At 49.1% G+C, this 13,320-nt stretch overlaps 1 protein-coding gene across 1 annotated transcript in view; it reads right to left on the bottom strand.

The window, feature by feature from the left end:
* Snx29 (sorting nexin 29) overlaps window positions 1-13,320 on the bottom strand; it is a 384,257-nt gene that overhangs the window by 179,658 nt on the left and 191,279 nt on the right. Inside the window, exon 15 of the mRNA XM_026385539.2 lies at window positions 391-497. Within this exon, the coding sequence (XP_026241324.2) occupies window positions 391-497 (107 nt within the window). The remainder of the gene's footprint in view (window positions 1-390; window positions 498-13,320) is intronic.

The following is a 13,320-nucleotide window of genomic DNA, read 5'->3' as shown; positions in this document are numbered from 1 at the left end:
CCTCAGTTGAATTTGGCATCGAATGCCATTCTAGGACACAGCCCAGCTCACCCACATCTCCAGCTCAGCAGCACAAGCCTGAATGCAGTGTTCTCTCCTGCCTTTATCCTTCAAATCTGAGTTTCATTTATGATGAATGGTACATATGTGCCCTTTCCCTCATTTCCTTACCATAAGTGCCAGATGTTTCCAATTAAGTGACATTTTTCAAAGAATCAACTTCACTTTCCTTTGTCTATACCGGTTTTATCTGTTTTGTTCTGTTGAGGGGGCGGGGCTTGATTGCTAAAATGGAGCCACTAGCAAGATGACCAGACTAGGCTTTGTCCCCAGAGGTTCCCAGAGCACAGATCCAAAACAGATGTGCAGCCTCCTCCCAGGCAACCTTACCTCAATGAGCTTCCTTTCGTAAGAGCTTGCGAGCTCTTCAGCAACTTCTCCTGGCTTCTGTTCAGGGACTGTAACTTCACCATCAACGTTCCAAAGATTTGGCACAACTTTAGGAAAAGAAAGACAGTCCATAAGAATATTACCACTAATCAGAAGTTACTTTCCCAGTTTAAAAAAACAAAACAAAAAAACTTCCTTCCCAAATGGCTTCTCCAGAGAGAGGAATTTATAACACTAAATCATCCTTCAAATCCTAAATACACTCCATATTGCAGGTGCATGGATCCTTTAATATGTGGCCGAATTCGAGGAATTCACAAGACGTGTATGCACACACACACTTACTAAATACTTGCACACCACAGCGTTCTCACGAAAGTATTTTATAACAGTAAAATGAGGATAAACTTCACTTCAGAACTGTCAGGAGAGACGCACAGGAGTCTGGGACACCTCATCACTCTTCCATCCCATGGAAGCCATCACTGCCCCAACAACACAGGGGCCTACACTTGGATCTTTTACGTTGGCCAAATTTCTTTTTCAACAACATTACACCACAAGGTAGTGCCTGCCTCCAATCCAACGTAGGACGGTAATGGGGTTCTGGTGACAGGTAAGACCAAGAATTGGCTTCTGCGAGCCCTCCGAGGGCGACAGCTTCTATGAATGCTCTACTGTCAATGCATGAGTGACCACGAGGCCATGCCACAGGGAGATGCCTCCCAGGGCAGGGCACAGGACCCACAACCAGGTGCACATCCATGTGTATGGGCTTTTTCCAGAGAGCAGGTAAAGGAGGACTGGGAACTGCAGCCACGTGGTTCCCAGGAAAGTGAGACAACCAGAGCAGGAAGGAGCTCCTCCGGCAGGGGTGTGTCCCAAGTATAAGGCTCAGCCTGAGCCTCAGCACGAGGCTGTTTCCCGTGTACTCCCCACGACAGTTCTCCTGATGCCCTGGCAACCACGATGGTGAGGATCTAAGGCTCACCCCCGTGACCTCCAGGAGGGAGTGAACATGAGGAAGGCCGAGCAACACTGGAGTCCCCACACCTGAAGTGATCTGTGGCCGTGCCCAGCCACCCAGTGGCTACAACTCCACCAGGACAGCTGGCTGGGCCTGCTATGCCAGTGGCGTCCCAGCAACAGAACGCCTGCGCAATGCTGTTCCCGTGCCAGGCACAGAACGCCTGCGCAATGCTGTTCCCGTGCCAGGGGACTGCCACTGCAGCCCCTGCTGCAGTGACCCGGGGACAACCTATAGCTTGAAATAGTTATTTACAGAAAAAAAATGTAAAAGACTTCTACTGAAAGACCAGAGCTGGAACTCATTAACTTGTACCCACATTCTCTCAAGATCCCATTAAGATATCAATTTAAATTTTTAAACTTACCCTTAAGGAAAACGACTGAATTACAGAAGCCGAGAGTGAGGTAAGAGTTCCACTCCCAGGTAGAAGTGGACAACACCCAAATTCAACCTATTAAGATGGAAGGACTCATGAAAGAATCACAAAGTGCTCACGCACACTCTGGGACAGGGGAGTGAAAGATGGGCCAGAAACCAAAAATCAGGGGCCACAGGCCTGAGTGACAGGCAGACGGCACAGCAGCCTGGGCTTGTGACATATGTAACACAGCAGCACGGGCTGAGCTGAGGGCCAGGCAGCTTAGAACAGCGAGAGAAGCGACACCCTGCGCCTGGGCTTCTCCCACTCTGCCCCTCTCCACCCACTCCCTCCCTCAGCGAGCAGCCAACACACAGCTGCAGGGAGCAACAGGAGAGGGTCCCCTGTGAGCCTAAAGTGGCCAAGAGAGGAGAGGAGATGGACCTCAGGATGACACAGCCTGACCACATGCTGAGACCCCACATCAGTCTCCATGGAGCTGCCCATCTACCCTCGGGCACTGCTCCAACATGAGAGCACAGAACCAGGAATCACCACCCCTGAGACACGGCAGCTCAGATCAAAGACAGGAGCAGAATGAACAAATGCAGCTTCTAGAGAGAGATAGGGGACTTCAAAAGCAAATTACCAGCAATGCTCACAGAGACAGAGGGGAGAAGAACAGGGAAACAGTTTTCAAGAAGTGAAAACAGAGAACTAAAAAGCTCTTTTCTGCAGCTAAACCATGATAGCACAAGGAAACACTGACTAGAATGCAGGAGGGCAGGAAACTTCCAGAAAACAGAGACAGCAGATAACTAAGTGGAAAATGAGAAAGGAAACACAAGAAAGGGGGGAAGAAGACCCAGAGCAGGAACACGGCGAAAATCTAAAAAACCCGGCGCCCCAGGCACCACGTCAAGACTGAAGGGCTCAGTGAGCACGCGGCTCAGGGGGAGGCCACGGTCGCCTTCTCAGCACCAGGGACACAGCACAGAGGCAGCTAGAGCAAAAGCTCAAGTGTCACCTGTCACAGAGGGCTTCACACTAGAAATAGCCTAAGGTTCTAAAGCCCTTTGGCCAACCAGGGATCAACAGAAAACATCTCCCACCTCGAATCACACGGCCGACCACGTGAGAGGTGGCACCCAGACATGCAGACACAGCCCACAGACACTCTGCCTCCCACGACAAGGAGGAAACAAATCCAGTAACAGTAAAGCACAGAATCCAAGTTACAGGGAATGAGCACACAGTGAGCCAGAGGATTTTTCATAAAACCCCAAAAGTGGCAAGACCCCAAATGAAGAAGGGATGGACAAAGCGTGGTCTGTCCTCACAGCATCCCACTCAGCCACGCAGAGGAATAAAGCGCTGGGTCTTGCTGTGACATGGGCACACCTGGAAAGACTCCCAAAGCCATGCATCATGAGGACCTGTCCTCCTGAAACGCCCAGCACAGGGCCCTCACCAGGAGCTGGGACAGTCACCGCTAATGGGCCTGCAACTGCTTTCAGGGGTGATAAGAAAGTTCTGGAATTGGTGTATGATGGTTGTACAACCTCATAAATGTAGTAAAAGCAGCTGAATGGTATGGTATGAATTAAATCTCAAAACTCTTATTTGAGAAATAAAAACAAAAGTGAGTCAGAGCTGGGAGCCACCAAACAGCAGGCTGCTAGCTGGGGCAGGTCAGCAGGCCCCAGAGACACGCTTCAGGATGCAAGTGACAGGTGACTTAATGTGCTTGAGCCTCCTGAGGGGGTTTCCATACTGAGAGGGACCAGGAGATCAGTCAGTGATGAGCACAGAGCACACGCATCAACGAAAGGAAAAAGAAATACAAGCTTTAACTCCAGGGACGCCGAAAGGCTGTGCAGGAAAAATGACCCTGTACCTGATGGCTTGGCACGTTCAGGTATAATAAAACAATCCCTGATACTGGTGTAAGCTAAATGATGCCGTGACTGTGCCCAAGGGCTGTGGGGGTGTGTGGTACCCATCTTCCACAGTGAGAAATCAATAATGCCTACAAGTGAAAAATCAGAAAGTGGCAACAGTCGTTCGGAGACACTGAGGCAACGACTGAAAGAAACAGTTTTAACAGTTTCAAACAATTGCTTTTGGGGAACAGGAAATAGGGAGGATGGCAACCAAAGGTCTCACCTTTTTTATAATAAGGTTAAGAAAACAAATGGCTTTCATCAACCTGCCTACATCATTTGGGTTTAAAAACACAAACTAAACTTTTATATAAAACATGTGAGTGAGAATTTGAGGGACGCTTCCCTTAGAAATGAGACAGAAACATTAGACATGATGGCAGCCATGCCCCTCAGCACAGCAACCTGGGTGGATGCAAGCAGGAGGGTGCCCGTGGCAAGACGGACCCAGCTGGCACGCAGCACCTGGTACTAATGTGCATCCAAAATGTCTAACTCAGAGTTAGCCCCCCATCTGCCTGGCTTCCAGATGTGCTGACCTTCACTGGGCCTAATTACCTCCCCACACAAGGAGATCCTGCTGATCAGGAAGACATGGCCACCCAAACCACCACGTGCCCACACACCTCAGTGATCAGGCTACTGGCCTTCCAGGCACCAGCCCTCTGGGCGAGCATTTTTTAAAAATCAGCAATCTTCCATGCTGGGGGAAGCAGATGCAAAACTAAGACACTTAACCTTCGCGACTGGGGACAGATCCTGGGCAGTCACAAGTTTATAGAAGGTCCCTTAGAACCTAGTTAACTTTTCCTGCAACTCTCTGACCTCCTACTGGCCCGGTTCAGCTACTGCAGCTTTAATAAGTATAGCAGACACTCTAATTCTATGTAGGAAATAACATAATTAAACCTACTTCCAACGTGTCATTCTTTCCTCACCAGTAGGCCACCTCAGGCACCGCATGGCCCCTGCCTCCCGGTTCTCACCTTCTTGTGTAATCTCTACCTGCTAAGTCTGCACTGGACTCACGGACTTGCCTCTAATAAAGTATATCTACAAGAATTGAAGCACTGTTACTCTGAGATAAGTTATAAGATCAGGTGGCTCCTGGCTGGGATGGCCTCCCCAGCCACCATCTTGTGAGGTGCCTGTGAAAACAACCCCCTCATATGGAACTCACAGATCCAGCCACGGGCACAAGGTCCTGGGCCTGCTACCAGCACCCAGCAACCTGGGCAGCAGTGAATCCTCCACCACCGAGTCTCAGCTGACACCTTGATTTCACCTCATAACAGACTTTGCAAATAGAACAAGGCTAATCCATGCAAACCATGAGGTAGTAAGTATTTGCTGGTTAAAGCTGCTAAACTCTGAGAAGAAGCAGATAACCAATACGGGACCTTAAACTGTCAACAGGTGCTTCTAGAGAAACTGTTTCATACCCTGGAGTTTTACAAAAGGTGAGGCAGTCCCGGATGGCTCAAGTTTACAAAAGAGAAACCTCAGGAGCAGACTTGCCCAGCCCGTCTCCACGCCCAGGGATGCCTACTCACCAAAGAGGGATGCACTCATTAGCTCAGATGCCTGTGTCCTCCCTGTGGCCAAAGGTGAACATGTGTTGAGGGACAGAAGCCATTCATCCTGCTAGGAGAGGGCCACACAAGCACAACGTCTGGTTTGCTTATTTTCAAGCCCAGATGATTTCATCAGTCTTGGGAGAGAGTGGGCACCTGAGTGTTCAAAGAAGGCAGCACAAAAGAAGTGTGGGCAGTGCCCAGTCATCTGAGTCAAGGCAGCAGGTTAGCGCGTTGGCCCATGCTCTCTGCGCCCCACCCAGGTAGCCCGTTTGGAGAGGGTCTGCTGTCATTGAATTCTGAATGTCAAATCTAAACAACCGCAGACATTTTTGACTAAATAAATAAGCAAGCAAGCAAGCAAGGGCTGCATTTAAAACACTAATCCAAACCTGAAATCCATACCCATAGTTAGTTGGTCCTGGGGGGGGGGGGAGTCAAAATAACAAACTGCTTCAATTTACATGATACTTTCAGGTTTACAAAGCACTTCAAACCAAGAAACTCATTGGGGCCTCCAAAGATGACTCAGTCTAGCCATTTTAATCTCCCATGGCCTGTCTAAATAGGATTCTCCAATAAACTCCCTCTCCAGTTAACACCCACATCACTCACAGAAAAGTCTGTCCTATCTGCTCTCCTGTCCTCAGTGGTCAGCAATGTTCTCCTGCATTTCCATGATGGCTAAATTACAGAAATCAGACTTCAAATGAAAAAATATAATGATTTGGCAAAAACAATAAGCCTGCTCCTTTTAAATTCAGAGATCGGAGACACGGAAACTGCAGTCAGCACAAAGACGTTTACTTTAAATCAGAAATGCTTTTCCCGTTCCAGAAAAGCTGTGGGTTACTCAGCACCATTAGCAGGTCATTCGAAGTTGGAGACCAGAACGCAGTTTTTCCACCTCAGGCAGCCTGCCAAATCTGTTTGGGGGCATCTGTGATAAGTCATATGAGATAAAGAGACGATACGCTGGTCTCACTAGCAGGCACCAGAGAACACATAGGGTTTCTGCCTAAATTATTTTAAGCAAAACTTCAAATACCATGGAGAGCAGCCTGGCAAACAGCATGAGAAGGTTAATGTTTTGCTTTCAATCTGAAAAACTTAGCAGGACCCGGGGTGTAGACAGCGTGTGGAGCTACTGCTGAGCACGGATGGAGGATCATTTCAAATTCAGAGCTGGCTTCCGAGGACATTCTAACAAAAGTTGGTGCACCTGGCGCCAGTAGGAGCAGCCCATTTATATGTGAGGGGGAATCTGGGGCACAAGGCTCCTCCCTGGGAAGGTCCCCACAATCGCTAGAGAACCCCTATGTATGTTTATAACATCACATCCTCCATTCTTCATCCTCCAGGTGCCCCTGCAGCCAGCGGAGAGCAAGGTGAGCAGGACAGCACCCTCTGTGACTAGACAGACACCTGGTTCAAAGTCTGCTCCACAGCTCACCAGGGGGTGACCTTGGGCAAGTCTTCCATTTCTTCACAAGTGACTAAAGATTCACTTCATATCAGAAATGGATACTACAAGTTCAGAGATGTTATCAAGAAAAAAAAAGAAAAGGTCAATGCCAATATGAGGCTTGCATCCTGGTGGGAGAGTCAGAAAACAAAGACGTGAGTGTCTAATGTGTTGGGCTGTGCGAAGTACTGAGGTGGGTTAAAAAATGAGAAGGTGGTGATGCAAGTGTGTTAATTAAAAAGATGTAAGCAAGGCTTCAGTAGGGAGGTATTAACTGAAGAGAGACCAAAATAAAGCAGATGAGCCCTGGAAGGGCCTGGGGGCATTTCAGCATTCCAGGGAACATACATGCAAAGGCCTTGAGGTAGGCAATAGTTTAGTGTGTTCCAGGAACAGCAAGGAGACCAGTGTGACTGAAGGATCATGAATGGAGGGGAGGCCCCTCACCTTCCATAGCATCACATAACATAACTGCATCACACATCATCTTTCTGCAGACTCCACAACTCGGCTGGTTAGGCGCCTATTGCAAGAAGCCATGGACTGGGGGCCTGGGCTGAGTGAGCACAGCAGGTGTGGCAAGCAGGGACAGGTAGCTGAAAGGGAAAGTCAGCCTCGACGTGGGGTGTCAGCCAAGAGAGGAGTTCAACAGGAAGAATGGCGCTGTCATTTTATGGAGTTAGGAAAACTGGGGGAAGAGCAAGCACAGGGGAGCTGGTGAATGAGGACCCGAGCTTGGTTTGCAGGCAAGTCAGACGGCTGCATGGCCCGCCACCAAGAAGCAACATCACGAATGCAGCAGGACAAGTGAGTCTGGAGTCCAGGGGAGAGACCAGAGCCGAGGGTGTGAAGTCACCATCTAAGAGTGAACACAGCAAAGACGGAGAGAGCAGGAGCAGGGAACACACGCAGCATCTGGAAGCTCAGCTTCCTCCTGCTGCAGCCTAACGGTCCAGAGAGACAGAGGTGGTAGCACACGCCACAGCAGTGCCCCGAGCAGAGTATAGCCAGGAGTGCAAGGCCATGACATGACCACTGCCTGCCCTTTGCCCTGATCCTCTCACCAGCCACCATGCTCAGTATGTTCCTATGTTGCATCCTCAAAATTCAAGTGCAAGGTCGATATGATTAAGTCCAGGAAAGCGAGTGTCTGTGGGGTTGTGATTTGCCCAATTCTAAACAGCAGGGCCCACACTTCCTCCCCAGCCTGGCAGCAGTAACCTCCCCCGCCCCACGCCGCCCCCGAAGCACACGCCCCTGCTTAGACTTCTGTCCAGCACCCTCTGTGACTGATGGGAAGTCTCCCGAATTCCCTGAGCCACTGCAGCAGATGCCCAAGTCATCGGAGGAGGGAGTGGCACTCTCCCATCTACAGCAGGAGGGTCAGAAGCACAAGTCACAGCCTGGAACTTGCAACTGGCATTGGCAGTGGGAGCCATCCCAGAGGACAGAGCCCTCATTCTGTGGAGAGCATGCGACCTCAGGATGGCACGGAGCATGAATTGAGGATACCAGGCTAGTGACAGATTCACCAAGTATGGAGAAAATCACATGATCAGATGTCACAGGTGAAGCTCACACGTGGTGAGTATAGAAGGAAAAAAGCTCGTTTCTCTGCAGATTTCACAACCCAGCAGGGCCTGTTGCACACATCACTACTTTGAGCCTCAAGTTTTAACAGTGCTGTTGTGGGAAACAGTCCAGATGGGCAGCAGCAGCAAGCAGCACTTGGAGAGCAGGAGAACACCAAACTTCACTTTATGCCAGCAGCCCAGAGGAGAACAAACTCCAAATTTTGAGCCTTGATCCACAGTTCCTTACAACACTTATAGGTTACTAGGTGTCATCTTAGACGCATCCTACCATTGGGGCTATTTTCCACTTTTAAAGAAATTCCTAATCCCTGATTAAAGGCCTTTGCAGGGTCTCTAACCTAAAGCATGCTCACAGAAATAGATAAGAAAGGGCTCTTTTCATAAGCATCTGTTGAATCTCTAGCCAAAGCCTGGTACAGGGGTATCTGCATTTCAAAAGAGGAAGTCAGACTCCCAGGGCAGGTATTTACAATGCAATAGGTAGGGACCCTTGGTTAATTAGGTTCCTGAAGAAAGGCTGACAGGGAGGGGCACTGACCCTTCCCCCAGGCACTGAGTCTCACTGTAGCATTTTTATAATTTCATTTCACAACCAGGTCTGTTTTCGCCATCATAATGCCTCTTATGAGAATGGAACAGGGCAAAAACAAACTCTTGCCCAAAGCATTAAAGACAAGGTGATTTCTAGAAAAGACAAACATACGGAGAGCCTGTCTTCTTTTCACAACCAGAAAGTCTCTCCACCACAGCTTTCCTCTCCACTCGATCTTTGCAGAGGAAGATGCTCACCTGTTCAGATGCTGCATCCCTCCTCCAAGAGATCAGCTAAATATATAACACATGCACAGCACAACCGGGAGCGGCCGCTGCACAGAGCGGAACTGTCATCACACCCTGCCAGCCCATTTCCACCTGCTCATGTGAGGTGCCTTCCAGAGGCTCTGATGGAAACTTCGGTGTTGTGCTTTTCCCCTGCGTGAAGGGCAGCCCAACAGTGAAGACCACCTGTCTGCTGGAATAAACCACGCAGGCAAAGTGTGCCAGGCACAGCGACCCCTGCCTGATCCAAGCTGTGCTAGTGCATTTGCACAACAGAACTCTGGACCCTGGCTGCACCCTACAGGTCCAGGAAGGATCAGCCTGTTGGCAGAGATGAGGTGGCACAGAGGCTCCAAATGTTGTTCTTCAAACAGCTCACCCCAGACTGCAGGTGCATCCAGGTCTGAACATTAATCAGAAGTATAGAGTGTGGCGTGTCTAAGTGGGGGAAAAGACATCCTCTAGTGAGGTACAGGGCAGTCTGCACACAGACCAAAGGCACCCTGGGCTGCCAACCTGGCTGTCATGGAGCATGGAGAACGATAACTAATGTATTTTCATTCTAAACCTTTGAATCATTTTTATTTGGTGCAATACACATGTGTGACTTCTGCAATTCAATTTGAAAGCAGCAGAGTTACTCACAGAGGGAGAAATTGTGCATTAGTAAGCCCTGGGTTTATGGGAAGTAAGACCTTCCACAGGAAATTGTAGTACATCCTGCTCTTAAGACCATGGAATTTCAAAAGCCCATGACAAGGATTTTTTTCAGCTGCTTCAATTCCATAGATATTGTGCAGCTACACACTCACACACCAATAAAATGAGGTGGACAACACAAAAGGTACAGGGGCTACAGTCAGACAGACCCAGGTTCAAATCCTGGCCACTTTCTGCAAAGTGTTTGGCTGCCCTGGGCATAGTCTCCCACTGGGTATAGAGAGGATAACTGCAGCTACCTTACAGGGTAGTGTTGGCAGAATAAAAAGGAAATGGAAGCCAGGAGCACTGGCCCAGCCTATACTCCCAGCTACTCAGCTGAGGCAGGAGGACTGCTAATTCAAGGCCAACCTGGGCAACTTGTTGAGACCCTGACTCAACAAAAAATTTTTTAAAAGGGCTGGACTATAGTTCAATGGTAGAGCACTTTCCCAGCACATGCAAGGCCCTGGGTTCCATTCCCAGCATCATAAACAGGAAATGGATGAAGCAATTAACAGAGTGCCTGGTGCAGAAAGCATGCTCCATACGTGACAATGTAACAGCAATTAATAGAACATCAGGTGGTGACCTTGACCGTACCTAGATGAGAAGCTCTGAAAAGGCCAAGGTTCCATCTTGCATCTCTGAACCCACAGAGATGCCAGAATCAGATGAGGCACAAATTAGACTTAATATTTCCTGAAGAATTCCTGGCCCATGCCTACCTTGAGACTCCATACATAAGCTTAACAAATCAGTCAACAAGACAGCATTTGCCACTCCTGCTGGGGATGCCATCCAAAGAACAAGGTGTGCTTCACAGGCATGTTCAGTACAAGTGAGCATTTCTGCCTATTTTTCTTCTTTAAAAAGTTTATTTTTCAAATTATATAAGTAACACATTCACTGCAGGCAAAAATACCTAATTTTACATTGCCCTGCCCCCATTGTACACGTGCCCAACTCCTGCAAACCAAGGCACAGGTGTGGGGGTTCAAGTGCCAACCCAGCCAGCAAATCACACATAATCCATTTGATATCTAGAGAGCTTATATTCTCTCAAAGGTGTGTCCTCTCTCACTCGGTCCATGTAACTGCTCAGGAAGTTGGACGACTGTAACGACAGGACATGGTGCCAATGGCAGTTGGCTTTTACTGATGCTACAAGTGCTTAGCACTTCTGTGAGCCTTTGCATGTCCTGCGACATTTCCTCCTTGCTCTGTGTACACAGGAGGGAGCTCAGTCTACAATTTAATACACAGAAACAAAAGGCTGTTTCCCAGTTGCCAGGATAGCTTTTACTGATGCTACAAGTGCTCAGCACTACTGGGAGCCTTTGCCTGCGCACAGGTGCAGGATTCTGCCAAAATGCCCTGGAGTCAGAGCAGTGACGTTCCAACCTTCTGTGACCGCATTAAAAACCAAATCACTGAAGCGACTACACTTAGGGCATGTCAATTTATGGTATGTGTATTCTACCCATGTTTTTAAAATTCAAATGCTTAAGTGCAGAGTGCAGGAAGTGCGGGTCACCTTTGCCACAGCCTGGCCTCCCACCCATCCTGTGCTCCTCAGCACTGCCCCAGGCCTCTTCCCAGTCACATCTGCCTGCGCATTTGTGTGTTCAGATATGCCCACAGTTACACAGTTCAGCAGCTACTGTTCTGCTGCTGTGTGGCCGTCTCCATCCTGCAGCGCACAGGGCCAACCTCTCTACCACGGCTACACTCCAGACCCAGCCAGTCTATCCCGCCAGGCTTTTACTGATCCCAATTCAAACAGCATCACAACCCACAGCCTCCTGTAAGAGACACCTGTCTCTGTGCACATGTGTAAATATTTCTTTGTGGGGGACTCCTTGGAATGGAGCTGCTGGATGAAAGGAAATGCAGTTTAAATTCTGATAACTGGCAAATTGCCAGGGAGTACTCTGTGACCTTGACCAGCTAACCCCCCTCTGTGGGCTCCAGCTTCCAGTTACCAAACCAAGCAGAAGTCTCTCCAAGCCCATCCTGCTCTTACAGGCTTTTTTTTTTTTTTTTTTTGCCTTTTTCCAACAAGATCCAGAGCCAAGCAGAGCTGGGATGAATGCTCAGACCTGAGCTCAGAGCAAACAGGCACTTCCCCCAGGAGGCCCAGATGGGGGATCCCAGGAAGCAAGCAGAAGGAGAAAGGTACCAGGAGGCTGAAGATGCTCTCAAAGAAACATGATCTGGAGCCACTGGAGGGCGGGAAAGCTGAAAGTCAAGGACGCACACCCCCAATGAGAGAGAAATGAGAATCTCAGAAGTTGAAAGCAGGTCAGCCACGGGGGTCTGTGCTTTGCCAAGACACTTTTCCTGCCAACAGGTGACACCAGAAAGTACCTCCAGCAGCTTGGGAAGGAATCCCAAAGCCTCAACACAAAGCCAGTCAACAAAAACCAGCTGTTCAGAAGATGAGGGATAAGAAAGATGATTTTTGTTAAGAAATGTTAGAAAACCTTCAGACAATTAATGCTGAAAATCTGCAATCTGTCCCTGTTCCAGGGACCTAAAAGGAAAACTGTATCAAGGATGCCGTATGAGAAAAACCATCAGCCCTGAAACTCAAGGTTATGGCAAAGTCTATGTTTCACAGAGAGAAAAAGATGATTTAGAAAAGAAATCCCATTGAAAGCCACCCTTCCCTTATGAGTCCTGAAGAACGCCACAGGGTCAAGTGACAGAGGAAAAGACAAAAGGAGTCACAATGAAGCACACAAGGATCCTAACGGGACAGAAGAGAAGACCAAGGTAAGGTGGATACTTATGGGTCAGAGACCAGGCCGAGTGGCTGCACTCACGGGGCAGAGGCAGGGAGGCCGAAGGCCAAGGCTGCACATGTGGGAGACAGGAGAAGAGCAGGCCTGTCCCTCTGACCAGAGTGGCTCTGAACCACGGGCCATGGACCACTCTTATCAACATCACTGGGGGAAAGAGATGGAAGAGGAAGCCTGCTAAAATGCAGATCCCTGGGCTTCTAGTCCCAGAAATTAATCCAGTGGGCCCCAAGGGAAGGCCTAGGAATCTGCATTTTAATGAATATGCAAGAAGATTTCTGTGCATATTAGTTTGAGGACTAATGAATTAAGTAATGAAAGACAAAGAAAAGGAAGTAAGCCCCAAATACCCGGTACTCCAAGAGCCTCTCAGGCCCAGGGCCTGAGCTCCAGGCAGAGCTACTGGGCACACGGTCTGGACCAAGCATAAGTCGGGCCTCTGCTGCAGTGCCTCATTAGCTGTCCGCTGCAAGGAGGTGGGGTGGAGCCTCTGGCTGCCAGAAGTCATCCCCCAGACAGTGAGCATACACCTGCGTGTTTAGGAGATGAGCTGCCCCTGCCCTGAGTGCAGACAGGAAGGTCATGTGGTCCAAGCCAGAGAACCAGTAACAAGTTTCTCCAAGCAGCCGGGGCCTCACCCCAT

Source organism: Urocitellus parryii, chromosome 9, assembly GCF_045843805.1.
Source record: "Urocitellus parryii isolate mUroPar1 chromosome 9, mUroPar1.hap1, whole genome shotgun sequence".
Lineage (NCBI taxonomy): Eukaryota > Metazoa > Chordata > Mammalia > Rodentia > Sciuridae > Urocitellus > Urocitellus parryii.
This window is presented reverse-complemented; position numbering and strand designations above follow the sequence as displayed.